Raw genomic sequence first — 20922 nt, forward strand, 5'->3', positions numbered from 1 at the left:
ATGAAAGACTGGAGTCAGTAATCACACCAAGGTCTTTTACTGCTGCGTATAATAAAGCAAAACGTTGATCCAGAGATACTTTGTAACCACTTACTTCTAGAAAAGGTTTTGTACTTCTGTTTGGTCAAAATTAAGTAGGAGGCAAATATTATCTTTACAAGTAGATTTATTCTACCCAAAAATGCCATTGAATGTCTGTTCATTACAGTTCTATCATTGTTGAGGTTCTCAGCTTTTCATTAAAGGATATTTGAATGCAAAACTGTTCATGGCCACTGTTGCAATACTTGTGTGCCTTGATACACTCCATAAACACAACCAGGTCAGCATCAGAGATCAATCTCTATATAAAATCTGCTCAGGGGGTTTTCCCGTTCCATTGATGAAGTTGAGAAATGGTGTATAACAATAGAAGGGCTTCATTTCCAACGCTAGCCGCGTTTCGTGCTGATAGAAATGCAGCTCTGTGCGGTAAGACTCGCGGCGACAGACTGTACCCCGGACTATTCACCACTGTTACAGTACTCGTAGTGTACCTTCCACCCAGTGCTAATGCTAAGAAGGCGCTTTGTGTACGATACGGGACCATTAGCAGAACACACACCCTGACGTACTGTTTATTGTCGCTGGAGATTTCACTCATGCAAATCTCAGGACTGTACTCTCTGAATTTCATCAGAATGTGCAACCAGAGGGGAAACATGCTGGATGTTGTTTACACAAACATACAAAGCCCCTCCCCACCTCGGCTACTCAAACAGCATCTCTGTTATGCTGATCCCAGCATACAGACCACTCAACAGGCATTTAAGACCAGTTTGAAAGCAGGATCTTCACCATGATGCCTTTCTCCCAGATGCGTTGAACGACTTCTACACGCGGTTTTAGGTTCAGAACAACCTAGCGGCAAGGAAGACCACCCCTCCTCCCAAAGGCCAGGTTCTTTGTCTAACCACAGAGAACCTCACCCACCTGGACTATAAGGACATGTACGAATGCTGTTCATAGACTTCAGTTCAGCATTTAACACAATCATCCCTCAGCACCTGATTGAGAAGAAGAGGCTACTGGGCCTGAACATCTCCATCTGCAACTGGATCCTGGACTTCCTGACTGGGTCCCCTCAGGGCTCAGCCCACTGCTGTTTACTCTGCTGACTCACGACTGTGTAGCAATTTACAGTTTGAACCACATCATCAAGTTTGCCAATGACACAACCGTGGTGGGTCTAATCAGCAAGAACGAAGAGTCAGAACTCGAGAGAACCTGGTCACTCAACACCAGCTCCATCACCAAGTAAGCCCAGCAGCGAGTCTACTTCCTGAGAAGGCTGAGATAAGCCTATTGCCCTCCCCCCATCCTGACCATGTTCTACAGAGGGACCATCGAGAGCATCCTGAGCAGCTGCATCACTGCCTGGTTTGGAACTGCATTGTCTCAGATCGCAAGACCCAAATGAGTAAAGTGAGAACAACAGAGAAGATTATTGGAGTCTTTCTCAACTCCATCATGGACATTTCTGCATCTGCAAAGCCAACAGCATTGTGGAGAACCCCACACACCTCACACACACCCCTTACACACACTCTTCACCCCCAGGAAAAGAGGTTCCGAAGCATTCAGGCCTCACATCCAGACTGTGCAACAGTTTTTTTCCTTGAAATGATAATAAAAGCTGCTTGACTTCTTGACATGACTTGATTCAGTAATTGTACATCTCTCCATGTTAAATGTTGAATACTATGTTAAAATGTAAAGAAATATCAATACAGTAACGTGAAACGTGAGTGAGAGATGCGATGCACTGCTTAGCCGCACTTATATTTTATTGCTTTACATTTATGGCATGCATTCATTAAGCCACTGTTTTTATTTACATTCAGAGTTGCATTAATTTTTGGTTAAGGTCTTGTATTGAGGACAGTAGAGCCAAATCAATCCATAAAGCGCTCCAGCACATCTTAAAGACTTTTACTGGGGTTACGCTCAGGATTTAGGGGTTATACATGTAGAAAAATGATTTCCTGAGTTCCTGGATTCAGTCTTTCACAATTTAAAGCTGATAAATAACCTGTGGTCTCGAGGTGATACTGGATTATAAATGTGGCCTTGGGAATAAAATGCATTGAAAGCATAACCTGGTCATTTAGTGCATACAGATTCTTAGCTGACTTCATTCTGCTGCATAAACAAGAGACCTGAGCGACTGAAGCAATCCCAGACACTGCATCTAGGGGGCAGTACAGTAGGGACTGTGCATGATGGTTGCATGAGCTTTATGCTCTCTAGCGAATTCTTTTTTTCCAATTAGCCTCACTAAAAGGTGACGCTCTTGTAGCCACACCGCTACTCCCAATCCTGTCAATTCTCTTGACATTGTTTGTCTATAAAAGCTCTTAATGTGACTAAGCTTAGCCAAAAGTGTTTTAAAGATATCCTACACAATCATTCAAGGGTTTTTCTTTAGCCACATTTCTTTCACACAATGTTTACCATTTAGCTTTTAATTACGCATTATACACTCATCCAGTTTTGTGATATCAGTGATGCCTTTAGTTGTTATTTTTGCTTGGTGCAGGCCAAGAATTCGGAACATGACTACATTTTGACATGGTGTTTAGAATGCAGAAGCTTGAGTTAAAAGATGGTGGTAGCTGATGCCTGTTAATGACTGCAATAATGATCCCGGGTCTAAAGTATTTACTTATTTGAATCCAGTGATGTTTTTTGGCCAGGCAGAGTATGAACATTTTATTATATCTCTGTCAATTCTCAGTCTGCAGTGTTCTGGCAACACAAGTCCTGTGTGTGAAGATTGATTTAGTTGCTAGGGAACTCAGTGCAGTGAACATTTCACAGTAAATTAGTGAACTCTTGTTCATTAGGACTACGTACGCTACATTTTCAGGACAGAAATGCAGTCGGTTTAAGAATCATCTTGGTTTATTTTATTGCCTGTTCATGTTTAATATATTATAATATATCTTTCCCTTTTGAGTCTGGTTCCTCTCAAGATTTCTTCCTCATTACATCTAAGGGAGTTTATCCTTGCCACAGTTGCCACGGCTGCTCATCAGGGATAAATGCACACCATTCACCTTGAATGTTGATTTCTGTAAAGCTGCTTTGAGACAATGTCTGTTGTGAAAAACGCAATAGAAATAAACTTGACTTGAATTGACTTGACTATATTAAGGGATCTGTGAATAATACAACAATAAACACCAACAATAAATTGTTCAGCAACAAACTACAATGCCACAAAATGTAAAACATACAATGAACAGTGTATGTTTGACATTTTTCCTATTTCTCAAAGACCCATCTCAATGTCATTGCTCCAATTCACTCACAAACAAACACACACACACACACACACACACACACACACACACACACACACACACACACACACACACACACACATACACACACTGTCTCCTTATTTGATTTTAAGGTCTTTTTACGTCTGACTGGTGTCACAGATTCTGCACCGTCTCTGTGTTTGTCTCTTCATCATACATCATTCCCATCATTTTCCTGCTGCATTTCTTGATTTCAGTTGGTGCTCTGAGAGCTCAGGAGTGTTTCTAATGTTTCAGTTTTAATTAATACCAATTGTTTTTAAGACAGAGGCATAATCATGTATTGAAATCTGCTCATTTGAATAGAGACTTGTATTTTTTGCTACATGTGACCAAATATCAGTGCAAGTGAATGCGATCTGTCCATCATAAATACATTTCTGCTCAGCTTCTAGAGATCTTTCTAATAGATTTAAATGCAGATTTCACTCTGTCTGATTGTCTGGGTTACTTTGGGGGGGGTCTGGCCTACAAACAGAACAGCAGAAAAATTTCCACCCCACTTAGCACAGTCCTAGAACTACTTCATCTTACTTCTTATTTCGGCTGCTCCCATTAGGAGGTGCAACAGCAGACCATCTGTCTCCATACTACTCTGTCCTTTACATCAGTCTCTTTTAAACTACCTGCATGTCTTCCCTCTCCACATCCATAAACCTCCTCTTTGGTCTTCCTCTTTTCCTCCTTCCTGGCGGCTCCACCCTCAGCATTCTTCTACTGATATACCCCATGTCCCTCCTCTGCACATGTCCAAACCATCTCAATATCACCTCCCTCACCTTGTCTCCAAAACGTTTTACATGCACTGTCCCTCAAATAAACTCATTTCTAATCCTGTCCATCGTCGTCACTCCCACTGAAAATCTCAACATCTTCAGCTCTGCTACCTCCAGCTCCACCTCCTGTCTTTTACTCAATGCCACTGTCTCTAAACCATACAACATCTGAGGTCTCACCACAGTCCTATAAACTTTCCCTTTCACTCTCACAGATACTCTTCTATCACAAATCACTCCTGTTATCACTCTTCTCCACCCACTCCACCCTGCCTGCACTCTTTTCTCCACCTCTTCTCCCTGCAACCGCACCACTCCACTGCCCTCCCTCTCATTCACACACATGTACTCTGTCTTACTCCTACTGACCCTCATTTCCCTTCTCTACAGCACATAACTCCACCTCTCCAGGCTCTTCTCCACCTGCTCCCTACTCTCACCACAAATCACAATATCATCCGCAAACATAAAAGTTCACGGAGACTGCTGTCTGACCTCGTCCGTCAACCTGTCCATCACCACCGCAAACAGGAAAGGGCACAGAGCCGATCCTTGATGCAGTCTGTCGTTCCTACTGCACACTTCACTGCTGTCACACTGTCCTCATGCATGTTCTGCACCACCCTCACACACACTTCTCTGACACACCAGACTTCCTCTTACAATATAGCATAGTCTTAGAACAAACATATTTTATTAATGCTAATCCAGAGCAAGCTAAACAAGCAGACTAAACCAACTCAGGTGATATTCTCAAGTTTACCCATCTTTCAAGCTTTCTGAATAAAACTGAAACTAATCATGGATTTAACACAATGTTTACTATATTTGACCATATGCAGACTTGCTTTGTCTTGCTGGAAATTTGATATTCGGGTCTGTTGGGAAGACTCGGGGTGTTTTGTGTGTCAACTGAAATGTGTATTTGTATAACTGAATGCTCAGCACCTGTTTTATGAGGTAATGGAATGACAGCTGGGTGATGGCTACCACAATATTTATTTTAGAAGCCTTGAAGGGAAACACACTAATGTGTTTTTGCCCATGGGGCAGAAACCACATAACACGGAGATTATATATTCTCCCATAAACAAAGCGAGAACAGGTGAAACTCCACAGTGTGAATGACCAGAAAATGAGTGTGGAGGCATATGATCACTAGCTGACAGTTCATTTACTGCTAATGTTCCTCCACTACAGTTTAACTGTTATTTTTAACACCTAAAAATTATATAAAAGGTACAAGTTAGTAATAAGTAACCCAGCCATTATGGATGCACAAGCCAGTGCACTCTTAGTGCCGGTCCCAAGCCCGGGTAAATGGGGAGGGTTGCGTTAGGAAGGGCATCCAGCGTAAAACATGTGCCAAATCAAATATGCGGATCACAAATAAGAATTTCATACTGGATCAGTCGAGGCCCGGATTAACAACGACCGCCACAGGTATCGTTAGCCGACAGGGTACCGGTGGAAATTGGGCTACTGTTGGCCGAAGGAGGAGAAGGAGAGGAGGAAGATGTCTACAGAGACGGCAGGGAAAGGAGCAGTGTAGGAGAGTAGAGGTTCGGGTTGGTACTTTAAATGTTGGTACTATGACGGGCAAAGGGAGAGAGATAGCTGATATGATGGAGAGAAGAAAGGTGGATATGCTGTATGTTCAGGAGACCAAGTGGAAAGGGAGTAAGGCCAGGAACATTGGAGGTGGGTTTAAATTGTTTTATTATGGAGTGGATGGAAAGAGAAATAATGTAGGGGTGATTCTGAAGGAAGAGTATAGTAAGAGTGTAGTGGAGGTGAAGAGAGTTTCTGATAGGGTGATGATCATGAAGCTGGAAGTTGAAGGGATGATGATAAATGTCATCAGTGCCTATGCTCCACAAGTTGGCTGTGAGATGGAGGAGAAGGAAAGATTCTGGAGTGAATTAGATGAAGTGGTAGATGGTGTACCTAGGAAAGAACGATTGGTAATGGGGGCAGACTTTAATGGTCATGTAGGTGAAAGGAACGAGGGTGATGAGGAGGTGATGGGTAGGTATGGTTTTAGGAAGAGGAATGTGGAAGGGCAGATGGTGGTAGATTTTGCTAAAAGGATGGAAATGGCAGTGGTGAACACTTATTTTAAGAAGAAGGAGGATCATAGGGTGACGTATAAGAGTGGGGGAAGGTGCACTTACCCTAACCCTAACCCTAACCCTAGATGCAACCTGAATGAGATTGGAGACTGTAAGGTGTTGGCAGGGGACAGTGTAGCTAGACAGCATCGGATGGTGGTCTGTAGGATGGTTGTGGAGGCGAAGAAGAAGAGGAGAAGAGTGAGGACTGAAAAAAGAATAAGATGGTGGAAACTGAAGGAGGAAGAGTGTAGTGTGAGGTCAAGGGAAGAGGTCAGACAGGGGCTCGGTGGTGTTGAAGAGGTGTTGGATGATTGGGCAACTACTGCAGGAATGATGAGGGAGGCAGCTAGAAAAGTACTTGGTGTGACATCTGGAAATAGAAAGCAAGACAAGGAGACGTGGTGGTGGAATGAGGAAGTGCAGGAGAGCATAAGGAAAAAGAGGTTGGCAAAACAGAAGTGGGATAGACAGAGTGATGAGAAAAGTAGGCAGGAGTACAAGGAGATGCGGCAGCAGGTAAAAAGGGATGTGGCGAAAGCCAAGGAAAAGGCATATGAGGAGCTATATGAGAGGTTGGACACTAAGGAAGGAGAAAAGGATTTATACCGATTGGCCAGGCAGAGGGATCGAGCTGGGAAGGATGTGCTGCAAGTTAGAGCAGTAAAGGATGGAAATGGAAATGTGTTGAAATGTGTAGGAGAGTGTGTTAAGAAGGTGGAGGGAGTATTTTGAGCAGCTGATGAATGAGGAAAATCAGAGAGAGAGAAGGTTGGATGATGTGGAGCTGGTGAAGCAGGATGTAGTTAGGATTAGTAAGGAGGAAGTGAGAGCAGCGATTAAAAGGATGAAGAGTGGAAAGTCGGTTGGACCAGATGACATACCGGTAGAAGCGTGGAGATGTTTAGGAGAGATGGCAGTGGAGTTTATAACCAGATTGTTTAACAGGATTTTGGAAGGTGAGAAGATGCCTGAGGAATGGAGAAGGAGTGTGCTGGTACCGATCTTTAAGCATAAGGGAGATGTGCAGACCTGCAGTAACTACAGGGGAATTAAGTTGATCAGTCACACCATGAAGTTATGGGAAAGAGTAGTGGAAGCCAGGCTGAGAGAAGAGGTGACCATCTGTGAGCAACAGTATGGTTTCATGCCGAGGAAGAGCACCACAGATGCCTTATTTGCTTTGAGGATGTTGATAGAGAAGTATAGAGAAGGACAGAAGGAATTGCATTGTGTATTTGTGGATTTAGAAAAAGCGTAGGACAGAGTGCCAAGAGAGGAGTTGTGGTATTGTATGAGGAAGTCTGGTGTGTCAGAGAAGTATGTGAGGGTGGTGCAGGACATGTATGAGGACAGTGTGACGGCAGTGAAGTGTGCAGTAGGTACGACAGACTGGTTCAGGGTGAAGGTTGGTCTGCATCAAGGTTCGGCCCTAAGCCCTTTCCTGTTTGCAGTGGTGATGGACAGGTTGACGGATGAGGTCAGACAGGAGTCTCCCTGGACTATGATGTTTGCGGAGGATATTGTGATTTGTGGTGAGAGTAGGGAGCAGGTTGAGAAAAGCCTGGAGAGCTGGAGATATGTTCTGGAGAGAAGGGAAATGAAAGTCAGTAGGAGTAAGACAGAGTACATGTGTGTGAATGAGAGGGAGGGCAGTGGAGTGATGCGGTTGCAGGGAGAAGAGGTGGAGAAGGTGGAGGAGTTCAGGTACCTGGGGTCAACAGTGCAAAGTAATGGAGAGTGTGTTAGAGAAGTAAAGAAAAGAGTGCAGGCAGGGTGGAGTGGGTGGAGAAGAGTGATGGGAGTGATTTGTGATAGTAGGGTATCTGCAAGAATGAAAGGGAAAGTTTATAGGACTGTGGTGAGACCTGAGATGTTGTATGGATTAGAGACAGTGGCATTGAGTAAAAGGCAGGAGGCAGAGCTGGAGGTAGCAGAGCTGAAGATGTTAAGGTTTTCGTTGGGAGTGACGAGGATGGACAAGATTAGAAATGAGTTTATTAGAGGGACAGCGCATGTAGGATGTTTTGGTGACAAGGTGAGGGAGCCGAGATTGAGATGGTTTGGACATGTGCAGAGGAGGGACATGAATTATATTGGTAGAAGAATGCTGAGGATGGAGCCACCAGGTAGGAGGAAAAGAAAAAGGCCAAGGAGGAGGTTCATGGATGTGGTGAGGGAAGACATGCAGGTAGTTGGTGTAAAAGAGGCAGATGTAGAGGACAGGGTGGTATGGAGACGGATGATCCGCTGTGGCGACCCCTAATGGGAGCAGCCGAAAGAAGAAGAAGAAGAAGTTAGTAATAAGTGAAATGGTATGAAATATATGCTCTAATTTACATTTAAGGCATTCAGCAGGTGCCCTTATCCAGAGCGACTTTAATTTATCTCAGCTATAAAACTGAACAAGTTATGGATAAGGGCTTTTGCTCAAGGGCCCAACAGTGGCAGTTTAGTGGTGCTGGGATTTGAACCTATGACCTTCCAATCAGAAGTCCAACATCTTCTCAACTGAGCGACCCCTTCCTGTGGTCGTACTAAGCAGTGTTAGCATCAAGTGCTCAGGTATTTGAGATTAAATTGGGGTTTTGTTAAATGCAGTTTTGAATTTGAATAGTTTTAATTGCGAATATTTTTATTCATGTTTAAAAGTTTGTTCATTGTTTTAGGTTACTATTTATTTCTTTAGTATTGCAGGGAGAAGAGGTGGAGAAGGTGGAGGAGTTCAGGTACCTGCAAAGTCAACAGTGCAAAGTAATGGAGAGTGTGTTAGAGAAGTGAAGAAAAGAGTGCAGGCAGGGTGGAGTGGGTGGAGAAGAGTGATAGCAGGAGTGATTTGTGATAGAAGAGTATCTGTGAGAGTGAAAGGTAAAAGTTTATAGGTCTGTGGTGAGACCTGAGATGATGTATGGATTAGAGACAGTGGCATTAAGTAAAAGACTGGAGGCAGCAGAGCTGAAGATGTTGAGATGTTCGTTGGGAGTGACGACGATGGACAGGATTAAAAATGAGTTTATTAGAGGGACAGGTGAGGGAGCTGATATTGAGATGGTTTGGACATGTGCAGAGGAGGGACAAGAATGCTGAGGATGGAGCCCCTAGGAAGGAGGAAAAGAGGAAGACCAAGGAGGAGGTTTATGGATGCGGTGAAGGAGGACATGCAGGTAGTTGGTTTGAAAGAGACAGATACAGAGGACAGAGTAGTATGGAGACGGATGATCCGCTGTGGTGGCCCCTAATGGGAGAAGCCGAGCGCAAAAGAAGATGAATTTCTTTAGTAGTTGTGTCTTTTTTTCTAAGAAACACTGCCTTCTTGTTTACACGACTTCACAGTATTGGCTGCCACGAGAACACGAGTGAAACAAAAACCAGATCTTTTCTACAAAATATCATTATCACGTATCAGTAAACATTTCAGTTCAACGATCTTTACATCAGAAACTGCTCTGCACAGCATAAGTTCCTAAAAACACACTACAACACCAATAAAAACCTATAAAGTAAAACCTCAGCCAGTTCCAATCTAAGCTTCTAGTCTTGATTCAGTTCTGATTAGAACAATTTACTGCAGAAAACTAACTGCATTAAAGCTCCATCTATAAGACCAAATATATTAAACATTCAACATAACTAATAACACAAACAAATAACAGCTCAGAGATGCTTTTTCACTCAGCGTTAATGGACGTTAGGTAATTGGATGTTAATTAGCTTTAAGAGAAATTGTTCCAACACATGAATCCACATTCAATAAAGAGAAAGCAAATAGTGTTACTCTGAGAGATTTATTATTTAAATCAATACAACTTGTATATAATTAACGTTTATGAATTTGGAGTTCGAGAGATAAAGCAGCCTAACGCAATATTTTCCCCCTGACTGGAAAATGAAATTATACAGAATACTAAGTTGAGCTTCTCAAAAGTTTGGTGAAGATCCATATATGAATGTGAACGTCCGCTGTCCACAAACTTTTGGCCATTTAAATTTGGGACAAGAAGAAGTAGAGAATATTTTCTGATCCATTATTTGTTAGTTGAAAACATTATGGAAAAAGCTGTGAAGTAAAACCCCAGTTTCTGTGGTGCTTTAGGGTCTACACAATGAGGAGATTATGATGACCACCAATATCCAAACTTTATAAAGTGTGCTTCTGAACCTGGATCAAAGATTTGTGTTTGTCTGTTAAACAGCTAATAATAATTGTGTATATATATATATATATATATATATATATATATATATATATATATATATATATATATATATATATATAATCACAGACTGTAGAGTTAATTAAAGAAAAGAAACAGTTATTGGTCCTGAAATGTTTTAAATAAGATGAGCTCAAAATGTTGGAAAGTGTGTGTGTGTGTGTGTGTGTGTGTGTGTGTGTGTGTGTGTGTGTGTGTGTGTGTGTGTGTGTGTGTGTGTGTGTGTGTGTGTGTGTGTGTGTGTGTGTGTGTGTGTGTGTGTGTGTGTGTGTATTCTGACCTGTGTGGATAAAGCAGGTCTGAAGCAGGCTGTAAAAACATGTCTCCTGCGGTGAGCCTTTATTATGCTTCATTATGTTCAATCACATGTGTACCGAACCAGAACCAGAACCACGTGCTACTTATAAATATGAGTGTTTATGTGTTTACTATTTGCTCATGTGGTGCAGAATGGATTTAAACTACTTGGGCTTTATTTGATGCTGCTTAAGAAGAAAGTGTTTCACTTTTACATCAGCGACCTGCTCAAGATGTTTCTGCTTCACCACTGAAGAACCAAAACCAACCTGGCAACCCAGTGAAGAGCGCGCGCAGCTGCCTGGCGTGCGGGAGTGACGCGCGTGAGAGGAGGTGGTCTGACTGTGTGTGTGTGTGTGTGTGTGTGTGTGTGTGTACACACTATATAAGATCCACTCAGACTCCCTTACACTTGCTGCACACTTCAGCGCGCGTGTTTCAGAGACCGGATTTTTGGTGGTTTTGCGCGTGACTTTTCCTTCACCCCTGCAGACATGATTAAGAAAATGTGTCCTTCAGAGAACGAGTTTGACATCCCGCCAAAGAACTGCTACAGGATGGTGATTCTGGGCTCGACTAAAGTGGGCAAGTCTGCCATCGTGTCCCGGTTCCTGAGCGGCAGGTTTGAGGAGCAGTACACACCGACCATAGAGGACTTCCACAGAAAACTCTACAGCATCAGAGGAGATGTTTACCAGCTGGACATTCTGGACACCTCGGGAAATCATCCGTTCCCTGCTATGAGAAGACTTTCTATACTCACAGGTAGATGTTCCTTTTGTTCTCAAATCCTCTTTATTTTTAATGCGAGGTTATAAACACAGATCTGACACATCTCTCGCTCTTCATCATTCTCAGGTGATGTCTTCGTCCTGGTCTTCAGCCTCGACAACCGAGAATCGTTTCACGAAGTGCAGCGGCTGAAGCGGCAGATCTACGAGACCAAATCGTGCTTGAAGAACAAGACTAAGGAGAACATGTCCGTGCCGCTGGTGATCTGCGGGAATAAAGGCGAGCGCGAGCTCCAGCGCGAGGTGACGCGGGAGGAGATCGAGCAGCTCGTGACCGGGGACGAGCAGTGCGCCTATTTCGAGATCTCCGCAAAACGCAATACCAACGTGGACCTGATGTTCCGCCGCCTCTTCTCCATGGCCAACCTGCCGAACGAGATGAGTCCTGACCTGCACCGCAAGGTTTCTGCGCAGTACTGCGACATGTTGCACCGGAAATCCTTCAGGACCAAGAAGCCTAAAGACTCTGACGCGTACGGAGTGGTGGCGCCTTTTGCGCGGCGCCCCAGTGTTCATTCAGACCTCATGTACATCAAGGAAAAGGCGGTCGGTTCTGCCCAGAGCCGGGACCGGGACCGGTGTGTGATCAGCTAATGGACTCTCACAACTCTTCTGGGGTGAAACGCGTGAGATGCGACTGGAAGGTCGGAGAGCAGATGCGCAATGACCAAATCCCAGGGTTCCTTCAATCAGCCCGTGGGGGTGCAGGGTACCGGCTCGGCCCGGTCCACTTGGTCTCCACTCGGCGGACTCGGTTTACTTTTCGTGCTTGTTCCGTCTGCCTTTTTTTCAGAGGTTCTGGTGTGGAGAAGACGCATGCGCAGAGCTGCAGTGTGGAATCACCTGTTTACATCTTTTTTATGGTTTTGTAAAATAACGCAAATTTTGCTTTTTGAACAAATTGGGGTAAAGTTTTATTTATTCTTTTTATGTCTGTAGATGCTTTTAAACCAAAAATAAAGATACTGAGAAATTAATCCTTTTTATTTTTTTAATCCTTTATGAGACTCTTCAGTTTGTTCTGCGGGTCTTCTGGGTTTTTCTACTGGACACACACACACAAAACGTGTTAACTGACCTGCGTGTAGTTCACCTGCTGCGTGTGCGTGTTTGTGTGTATATTAGAAATAAACCTGAAGTTTTATCCACACACTCATTTACCTTATTTATATAAAACAATCTTCTCCCAGGTCCAAGTCCCAACACACCACACAGGTGATGCCAAAATAATTTATTTCATGGTTCAGGAGATCATCTAAACATCACAACCATTGATTACCCCAGACTTCACATGTTGGACCACAAACCATCTCCCATCACCCATTTTTCACCTTAATGCCAAAGAAGAACCTGTAGCATGTCTGTGGTTCAGGTGGAATCGCTCTCCAGAATAAAGCAGCACTGACATGAACCAGACACTTTATTAAATAATCAAAATAAAAAGTGATTTTATGGGAAGTAAAAGAACAGGTTCAGAGCTGGATCTCCACCTCTCTGTTTATAGTCCAGAAGTTCTTGAAGTTGGAGTGTGCGTGTGTGTCAGGAGGCTTTCGGGATGTCGAACATACACAAGCCCTTGTACTTCTGCAGCAGCTGGTTCTTGGTTCGCACTTGTTCTCTGAGAGTGCGGAGTTTCTGCTGCTGCACGTCAGCGCTCAGGTCGATGCCCGGCATGGCCACGATCTGCTCCCGTGTGTCCTGAATCCGCGTCCGCAGCTTGTTCAGCTCCTGGTGCACGTCCTGGTTGTCTTTGTCCATGCTGTAGGACACAAACCGCAAAACCCCAGCGATACTGACTGTTTATTCACATTAAATAAAAACTTCTTCTCTGTACTGTAAACACACTCACCATTTAATGATGTCGTGTATAAGAGGAAGAAACGAATAATCTTCTGCATCTTCCACCCCCGACACGGGAGCCGCCATGTTGGAATGAACATAAACACGCCCCCTCGCGTCATAAACACGCGTCACTGAATCCACCTGCCGATTGGTTCAAAGCTGGATATGACGTCATGCAACAATTAATCGTTAAAAAACATAATAAAAACGATAAAGAATGTTCTAGAGGTTTTAGTGTTTGAGTTTTAAATAATGATAGAAGATCAGATCGTTTTAGTGACTTGAAATCTGTTCATTTCGTTCCTTTGATAAAAACAAATAATATAAATGTTATATTGTCAGTAGTCAGATCTCCAACACGACTACATACATACACTTTTACTTCAGTTACAATAATGAAAATATGACTGCAGCTATGGACAAATTATGATAAACATATCTTTAGGTCTTTTGTCACGTGACTCCCAGAATTATTGTAACAATAATGTCAAGATTCGTACAAAAAACTGATCTATTACTTAATCGTCTATGGGAGTAACATGAAAAAATAACGACTCAGACCAGAGGAATTACTCAATTCAGTTTTTTTTTTTTTTTATGTTATTATTAATAATTAATTATATTCATCTATGTGAAGACACTGATCATGTTAATGATTTCTTATAATAATTATCAACAATCATTTAACAAAGTAGGAAACATATTTTTAGAAAAGGCCCACTGCTACTCATTTAGTCCTTGCGGGATACCTGGCACCATGTTGGTGACCCCTGGTATAGTGTATATGGGAGTCACGTGATACAAAAAAAAAAACCGAACTGACTAGATCTGATTAGAAGAGTAGAGAGATAAACTACTCAATTCTATTTCCTGTACATAACCTACAGAGATGTTGCGATGCTTTGCTCCAAGAAGTAGAAAAATTAACAAATGATTTGAGACGAATCGTTCTTCTGAGTCACATTAAAGAATGAACGAATGAATTAATGAAGAATTAATGAACGAATCGTTTATGAACGACTAGTCACTTTAATTCCCCCAGATGTATCCCCTATTTAATCTGGATTTAAATCATTCTATAAAAATCATTTCGAGTTTCATACTCAAACTTTTACCATTAAAAACTTTAAAACACTAAAAACTAAAAGCCAGGAAGACTTTTCTTTGTGTGATAGTGAATAGATCAGTGAACAACCTCAACAGTGATGGAACTATAGTGAAAGGACATTTGGTTTCACCCAGATAACTCTCAGGGAGTTTTTTCTTGCCACTGTTTCCACTTTATCATTTTTATTTATTTATCTAGGAATAGATTAATGGAGACAAATTTAGGAGAATGTCCATTGTTAAAAGTGCAATAAAAATATTAAATTAAACATTAAATTGAATTTTATTTGGAATCTTCCCTGTGGCAGAGATGTCTTTCAGAAGCCCTGGCAGGGGCGAGATGGGTGGGCCTTCATAAAACAGGGTGGGCAAAACAAAAAGTTTTGTATGAAAGCTGCACGCAAAATAAGTAAATAAATAAATACACAACATCGCAGCACAACGTTTCAAAATGGCAAATAACACACAACAAACTAGAAAAAACTATTGGAAACACAATCAAATGTTTTTTTTTCTATTTTCTATTATAAATAAGCATTCAATTTTAGATTTTTTTTTAAATAATATTAACAGGAGATTGAACTTATGTTTACGTTGAGAGACAAAACTCTGCTCTCTTTTAAATATTTGCTTTGCCATATTTGTAATATTAGTCTGAGATGACTGACGATGGGTTTTTGGTTAAATACGGAGATGATCTCAACATAATCAAGTGTCTCCATCAGTTCACGTTAAAAAGACACCAGAGAGAAATTGCTTAGGGGAACAGTAAGCACTAAGGACCATCAACTTGTTTTTATGCGGTTTGTTGTGGAGAACAGTCTGCATGATGTCATCCTGTGAGTAATAAATGCTCGTATCATTTTGTTGACGTTTGGAAACGTGTCCTGGGTGGTCCAGAGCAGTTTCTTTTTGCAATATAATTGGGATATACAATTTAAGCTTTTTAAAGTATTGACTAATTTATATTTGCTTCACCATTTTAAAATTAAACTGCAACATGCCATTACTACGATTACGTCTCAGCATCTGAAACTGATGAATCATATTGAATTTTTATTTTTGACAAGCGTATTTGACAAATTACACTACATTTTTCTTTATATATAAATATATAAAGTTATAAAGTGATAAGACCGGTATTGTATTCTTCTTCTTCTTCTTCTTCTTCTTCTTCTTCTTCTTCTTCTTCTTCTTCTTCTTCTTTTTTCGGCTTCTTCCATTAGGGGTCGCCACAGCGGATCTTCCGTCTCCATACCACCCTGTCCTCTACATCTGCCTCTTTCACACCAACTACCTGCATGTCTTCCCTCACCACATCCATGAACCTCCTCCTTGGCCTTCCTCTTTTCCTCCTACCTGGTGGCTCCATCCTCAGCATTCTTCTACCAATATAATTCATGTCCCTCCTCTGCACATGTCCAAACCATCTCAATCTCGCCTCCCTCACCTTGTCATCAAAACATCCTACCTGTGCTGTCCCTCTAATAAACTCATTTCTAATCCTGTCCATCGTCGTCACTCCCAACGAAAACCTTAACATCTTCAGCTCTACTACCTCCAGCTCAACCTCCTGTCTTTTACTCAGTGCCACTCTCTCTAATCCATACAACATCTCAGGTCTCACCACAGTCCTATAAACTTTCCCTTTCATTCTTGCAGATACCCTACTATCACAAATCACTCCTATCACTCTTCTCCTCCCACTCCACCCTGCCTGCACTCTTTTCTTTACTTCCCTAACACACTCTCCATTACTTTGCACTGTTGACCCCAGGTACCTGAACTCCTCCACCTTCTCCACCTCTTCTTCCTGCAACCGCACCCCTCCACTGCCCTCCCTCTCATTCACACACATGTACTCTGTCTGACTCCTACTGACTTTCATTCCCCTTCTCTCCAGTGCATATCTCCACCTCTCCAGGCTCTTCTCAACCTGCTTACTACTCTCACCACAAATCACAATATCATCCGCAAACATCATAGTCCAGGGAGACTCCTCTCTGACCTCGTCCGTCAACCTGTCCATCACCACTGCAAACAGGAAAGGGCTTAGGGCCGATCCTTGATGCAGTCCAACCCTCACCCCGAACCAGTCTGTCGTTCCTACTGCACACTTCACTGCTGTCACACTGTCCTCATACATGTCCTGCACCACCCTCACATACTTCTCTGACAAACCTGACTTCCTCATACAGTACCACAGCTGCTCTCTCGGCACCCTGTCGTACGCTTTCTCTAAATCCACAAATCCACAATGCAATTCCTTCTGTTCTTCTCTATACTTCTCTATCAACATCCTCAAAGCAAATAAGGCATCTGTGGTGCTCTTACTCGGCATGAAACCATACTGTTGCTCACAGATGGTTAGAGGTTCTCTCAGCCTGGCTTCCACTACTCTTTCCCATAACTTCATGGTGTGACTGATCAACTTAATTCCTCTGTAGTTACTGCAGGTCTGCACATCTCCCTTACACTTAAAGATCGGTAGCAGCACACTCCTTCTCCATTCCTCAGGCATCTTCTCACCTTCCAGAATCTTGTTAAACAATCTGGTTAAAAACTGTCCCCTGCCAACACCTTACAGTCTCCAATCTCCTTCAGGTTGCATCTCCTGCATAAACATAGTCCACCTGTGTGCACCTTCCTCCACTCTTATACGCCACCCTATGATCCTTCTTCTTAAAATAAATGTTCACCACTGCCATTTCCATCCTTTTAGCAAAATCTACCACCATCTGCCCTTCCACATTTCTCTCCTTAAAACCATACCTACCCATCACCTAAAGTCTGCCCCAATCACCAATCGTTCTTTCCTAGGTACACCATCTACCACTTCATCTAATTCACTCCAGAATCTTTCCTTCTCCTCCATCTCACAGCCAACTTGTGGAGCATAGGCACTGATGACATTTTTCATCATCCCTTCAACTTCCAGCTTCACGATCATCACCCTATCAGAAACTCTCTTCACCTCCACTACACTCTTACTGTACTCTTCCTTCAGAATCACCCCTACACCATTTCTCTTTCCATCCACACCATGATAGAACAGTTTAAATCCATCTCCAATGTTCCTGGCCTTACTCCCTTTCCACTTGGTCTCCTGAACACACAACATCTCTCTCCCTTTACCTGTCATAGTACCAACATTTAAAGTACCAACCCGAACCTCCACTCTCCTACACTGCTCCTTTTCCTGCCATCTCTGTAGACATCTTCCTCCTCTCCTTCTCCTCCTTCGGCCAACAGTAGCCCAATTTCCACCGGTACCCTGTCGGCTAACGATACCTTTGGCGGTCGTTGTTAACCCGGGCCTCGACCGATCCAGTATGAAATTCTGATTTGTGATCCGCATGTTTGATTTGGCACATGTTTTACGCTGGATGCCCTTCCTAACGCAACCCTCCCCATTTACCCGGGCTTGGGACCGGCACTAAGAGTGCACTGGCTTGTGCCTCCCTAATGGCTGGGTTACCGGTATTGTATTATTATTGTAAATTAAATTATTATTTGGAAAATCATTTCTGTTTGGTTGGGCCACAATTTAAAGTGGGCGGGCCCAGGCCCACCCATAGCTTCACCACTGAGCCCCGGTACTTGCTTCTTAAGGACATGTCTGCATTTAGCAGCTCTGCAATGACTTTAATTTCAGCCCTAAAATAAAAAGCCCCTCTATATACAGTGAGGAAAATAAGTATTTGAACACCCTGCTATTTTGCAAGTTCTCCCACTTAGAAATCATGGAGGGGTCTGAAATTGTCATCGTAGGTGCATGTCCACTGTGAGAGACATAATCTAAAAAAAAAAAAAATCCAGAAATCACAATATATGATTTTTAAACTATTTATTTGTATGATACAGCTGCAAATAAGTATTTGAACACCTGTCTATCAGCTAGAATTCTGACCCTTAAAGACCTGTTAGTCTGCCTTTAAAATGTCCACCTCCACTACATTTATTATCCTAAATTAGATGCACCTGTTTGAGGTCGTTAGCTGCATAAAGACACCTGTCCACCCCATACAATCAGTAAGAATCCAACTACTAACATGGCCAAGACCAAAGAGCTGTCCAAAGACACTAGAGACAAAATTGTACACCTCCACAAGGCTGGAAAGGGCTACGGGGAAATTGCCAAGCAGCTTGGTGAAAAAAGGTCCACTGTTGGAGCAATCATTAGAAAATGGAAGAAGCTAAACATGACTGTCAATCACCCTCGGACTGGGGCTCCATGCAAGATCTCACCTCGTGGGGTCTCAATGATCCTAAGGAAGGTGAGAAATCAGCCCCGAACTACACGGGAGGAGCTGGTCAATGACCTGAAAAGAGCTCATGGTTTGAAATCATGCATGGCACGGAAGATTCAACCTGCTTAAACCATCACATGTCCAGGCACATCTTAAGTTTGCCAATGACAATTTGGATGATCCAGAGGAGTCATGTGGTCAGATGAGACCAAAATAGAACTTTTGGGTCATAATTCCACTAAACGTGTTTGGAGGAAGAAGAATGATGAGTACCATCCCAAGAACACCATCCCTACTGTGAAGCATGGGGGTGGTAGCATCATGCTTTGGGGGTGTTTTTCTGCACATGGGACAGGGCGACTGCACTGTATTAAGGAGAGGATGACCGGGGCCATGTATTGCGAGATTTTGGGGAACAACCTCCTTCCCTCAGTTAGAACATTAAAGATAGGTCGAGGCTGGGTCTTCCAACATGACAATGACCCGAAGCAAACAGCCAGGATAACCAAGGAGTGGCTCTGTAAGAAGAATATCAAGGTTCTGGCGTGGCCTAGCCAGTCTCCAGACCTAAATCCAATAGAGAATCTTTGGAGAGAGCTCAAACTCCGTGTTTCTTAGCGACAGGCCAGAAACCTGACTGATCTAGAGAAGATCTGTGTGGAGGAGTGGGCCAAAATCCCTCCTGCAGTGTGTGCAAACCTGGTGAAAAACTACAGGAAACGTTTGACCTCTGTAATTGCAAACAAAGGCTACTGTACCAAATATTAACATTGACTTTCTTAGGTGTTCAAATACTTATTTGCAGCTGTATCATACAAATAAATAGTTAAAGAATCATACATTGTGATTTCTGGATTTTTTTATTTTTTTAGATTATATCTCTCACAGACATACGATGACAATTTCAGACCCCTCCATGATTTCTAAGTGGGAGAACTTGCAAAATAGCAGGGTGTTCAAATACTTATTTTCCTCACTGTAACTACACTTTACATTCTATTGTTTCTTCAGTTTCCGCTGAAATATCAAGACACTTTTTTTCAGAAATGTTATTTACTATTAAACTTAAGTCTTCAATTTCTATTCAGTGTGACTGAAGTGACTGCGGTGTTTGTGTTAAACACTGAGACTGATGTGGGCTCACATCACATCAAACTCAAAAGCATGTGATTGTCATGAACAGGTTTGATGAGTCTGAAGAAAAATAAAGTATTTAAAAAGCAAGTCTGCTATGGTACATGTTGTGCCTACAAAATAGCAGAAATGAAGCACGTGTCTGAGTTGGAGAAACTGCAGGAAGCCCAGGGAATGAGCAAAATCCATAATATTAGATAATATATCAATAATATTAGAATATTTAATTTATTATATTGGAGTTTTTACTAATCCACTAAATATAATTATTTCACATAATTATTAATAATAAATGTTATGTCAATAAATAAAGAATATATTTTTAATCATATCTCTTATTCTGGGAAAACTTCATCCAACTATCTCTTAGCAATGCCCAAGTCTTTAACTCTGCTGCTGTAATCATAAAGATCTGTGCTTATCCCAGGACTCACAACCTGCTCATATTAAACATTTGACACTGTCAGTATCTTTAGTCTATCCTTATTCAAGGAAAACCAAGTTGAACATCAGTACATAATGATGGCTGTTTTGGGTACAGAAGAACCCTTTCCGTTTTCTCGCCCACAGTTACTCACCATTCTGCATGTTACAGCTCCGTTTTTATCTTCACATGGACAACAGTTCCACAACTTTTTTTAAATAAATTTTTAGCTACCACCATGAAATGTATGTATTTTTTATTTTGGGTGTAAAAACATGATCTAAATCAATGTAAAGATTTTATGATTTACGGAATTTAAAATAAATATCGACAACGTTCACTGAACTTTTTTTTTATTTAAGTTCAGAGTGAAATCATATAATTTCTCTGGTCCAAAGTTCTTCTCAATTTCATTGCCCAAGTAGAGTTTTCAACCTTTAATTATTTTCTTGTCAATAAGGCAAAATCGCTAACAAATGGTCTTGGCTGCATCTTGCTAATTGAGACAGTAAGCTGTCTGCTGTAACAAAGCACATTGTAAGATAAGAGAACATCTTGATGGGTTGCAGATATTTATTATAGTTTAATTAATCAGTAATTCAACCTTAGAT

General features: G+C 42.1%; 2 protein-coding genes across 2 annotated transcripts; one reads left to right on the forward strand and one right to left on the reverse strand.

Annotated features, from left to right (window-relative positions):
* The first annotated feature begins 11150 nt into the window (after positions 1–11150).
* On the forward strand, positions 11151–12531 carry rasd1 (RAS, dexamethasone-induced 1). Its single transcript, XM_083556260.1, has 2 exons — positions 11151–11528; positions 11622–12531. The coding sequence occupies exons 1-2, from the start codon at positions 11258–11260 to the stop codon at positions 12146–12148; spliced, it is 798 nt and encodes a 265-aa protein (XP_083412386.1). The 5' UTR covers positions 11151–11257; the 3' UTR covers positions 12149–12531.
* A 239-nt stretch (positions 12532–12770) lies between these two features.
* Positions 12771–13537, reverse strand: med9 (mediator complex subunit 9). Its single transcript, XM_083556261.1, has 2 exons — positions 13404–13537; positions 12771–13313 (listed from the first exon to the last, which is right to left on the reverse strand). The coding sequence occupies exons 1-2, from the start codon at positions 13478–13480 to the stop codon at positions 13094–13096; spliced, it is 297 nt and encodes a 98-aa protein (XP_083412387.1). The 5' UTR covers positions 13481–13537; the 3' UTR covers positions 12771–13093.
* Positions 13538–20922: the final 7385 nt, after the last annotated feature.

This window comes from Silurus aristotelis, assembly GCF_946808225.1.
Source record: "Silurus aristotelis genome assembly, chromosome: 12".
In the NCBI taxonomy this organism is placed as follows: Eukaryota; Metazoa; Chordata; class Actinopteri; order Siluriformes; family Siluridae; genus Silurus; species Silurus aristotelis.

What these genes read in the sequence shown, in the direction of transcription:
- rasd1 (XM_083556260.1), top strand. Translation starts at nt 11,258, where the DNA reads ATGATTAAGAAAATGTGTCCTTCAGAGAACGAGTTTGACATCCCGCCA. An exon ending in AAGACTTTCTATACTCACAG is followed by an intron (nt 11,529 to 11,621) that starts GTAGATGTTCCT and finishes CATCATTCTCAG; the next exon opens with GTGATGTCTTCGTCCTGGTC.
- med9 (XM_083556261.1), bottom strand. Translation starts at nt 13,480, where the DNA reads ATGGCGGCTCCCGTGTCGGGGGTGGAAGATGCAGAAGATTATTCGTTT. An exon ending in ATACACGACATCATTAAATG is followed by an intron (nt 13,314 to 13,403) that starts GTGAGTGTGTTT and finishes TGTGTCCTACAG; the next exon opens with CATGGACAAAGACAACCAGG.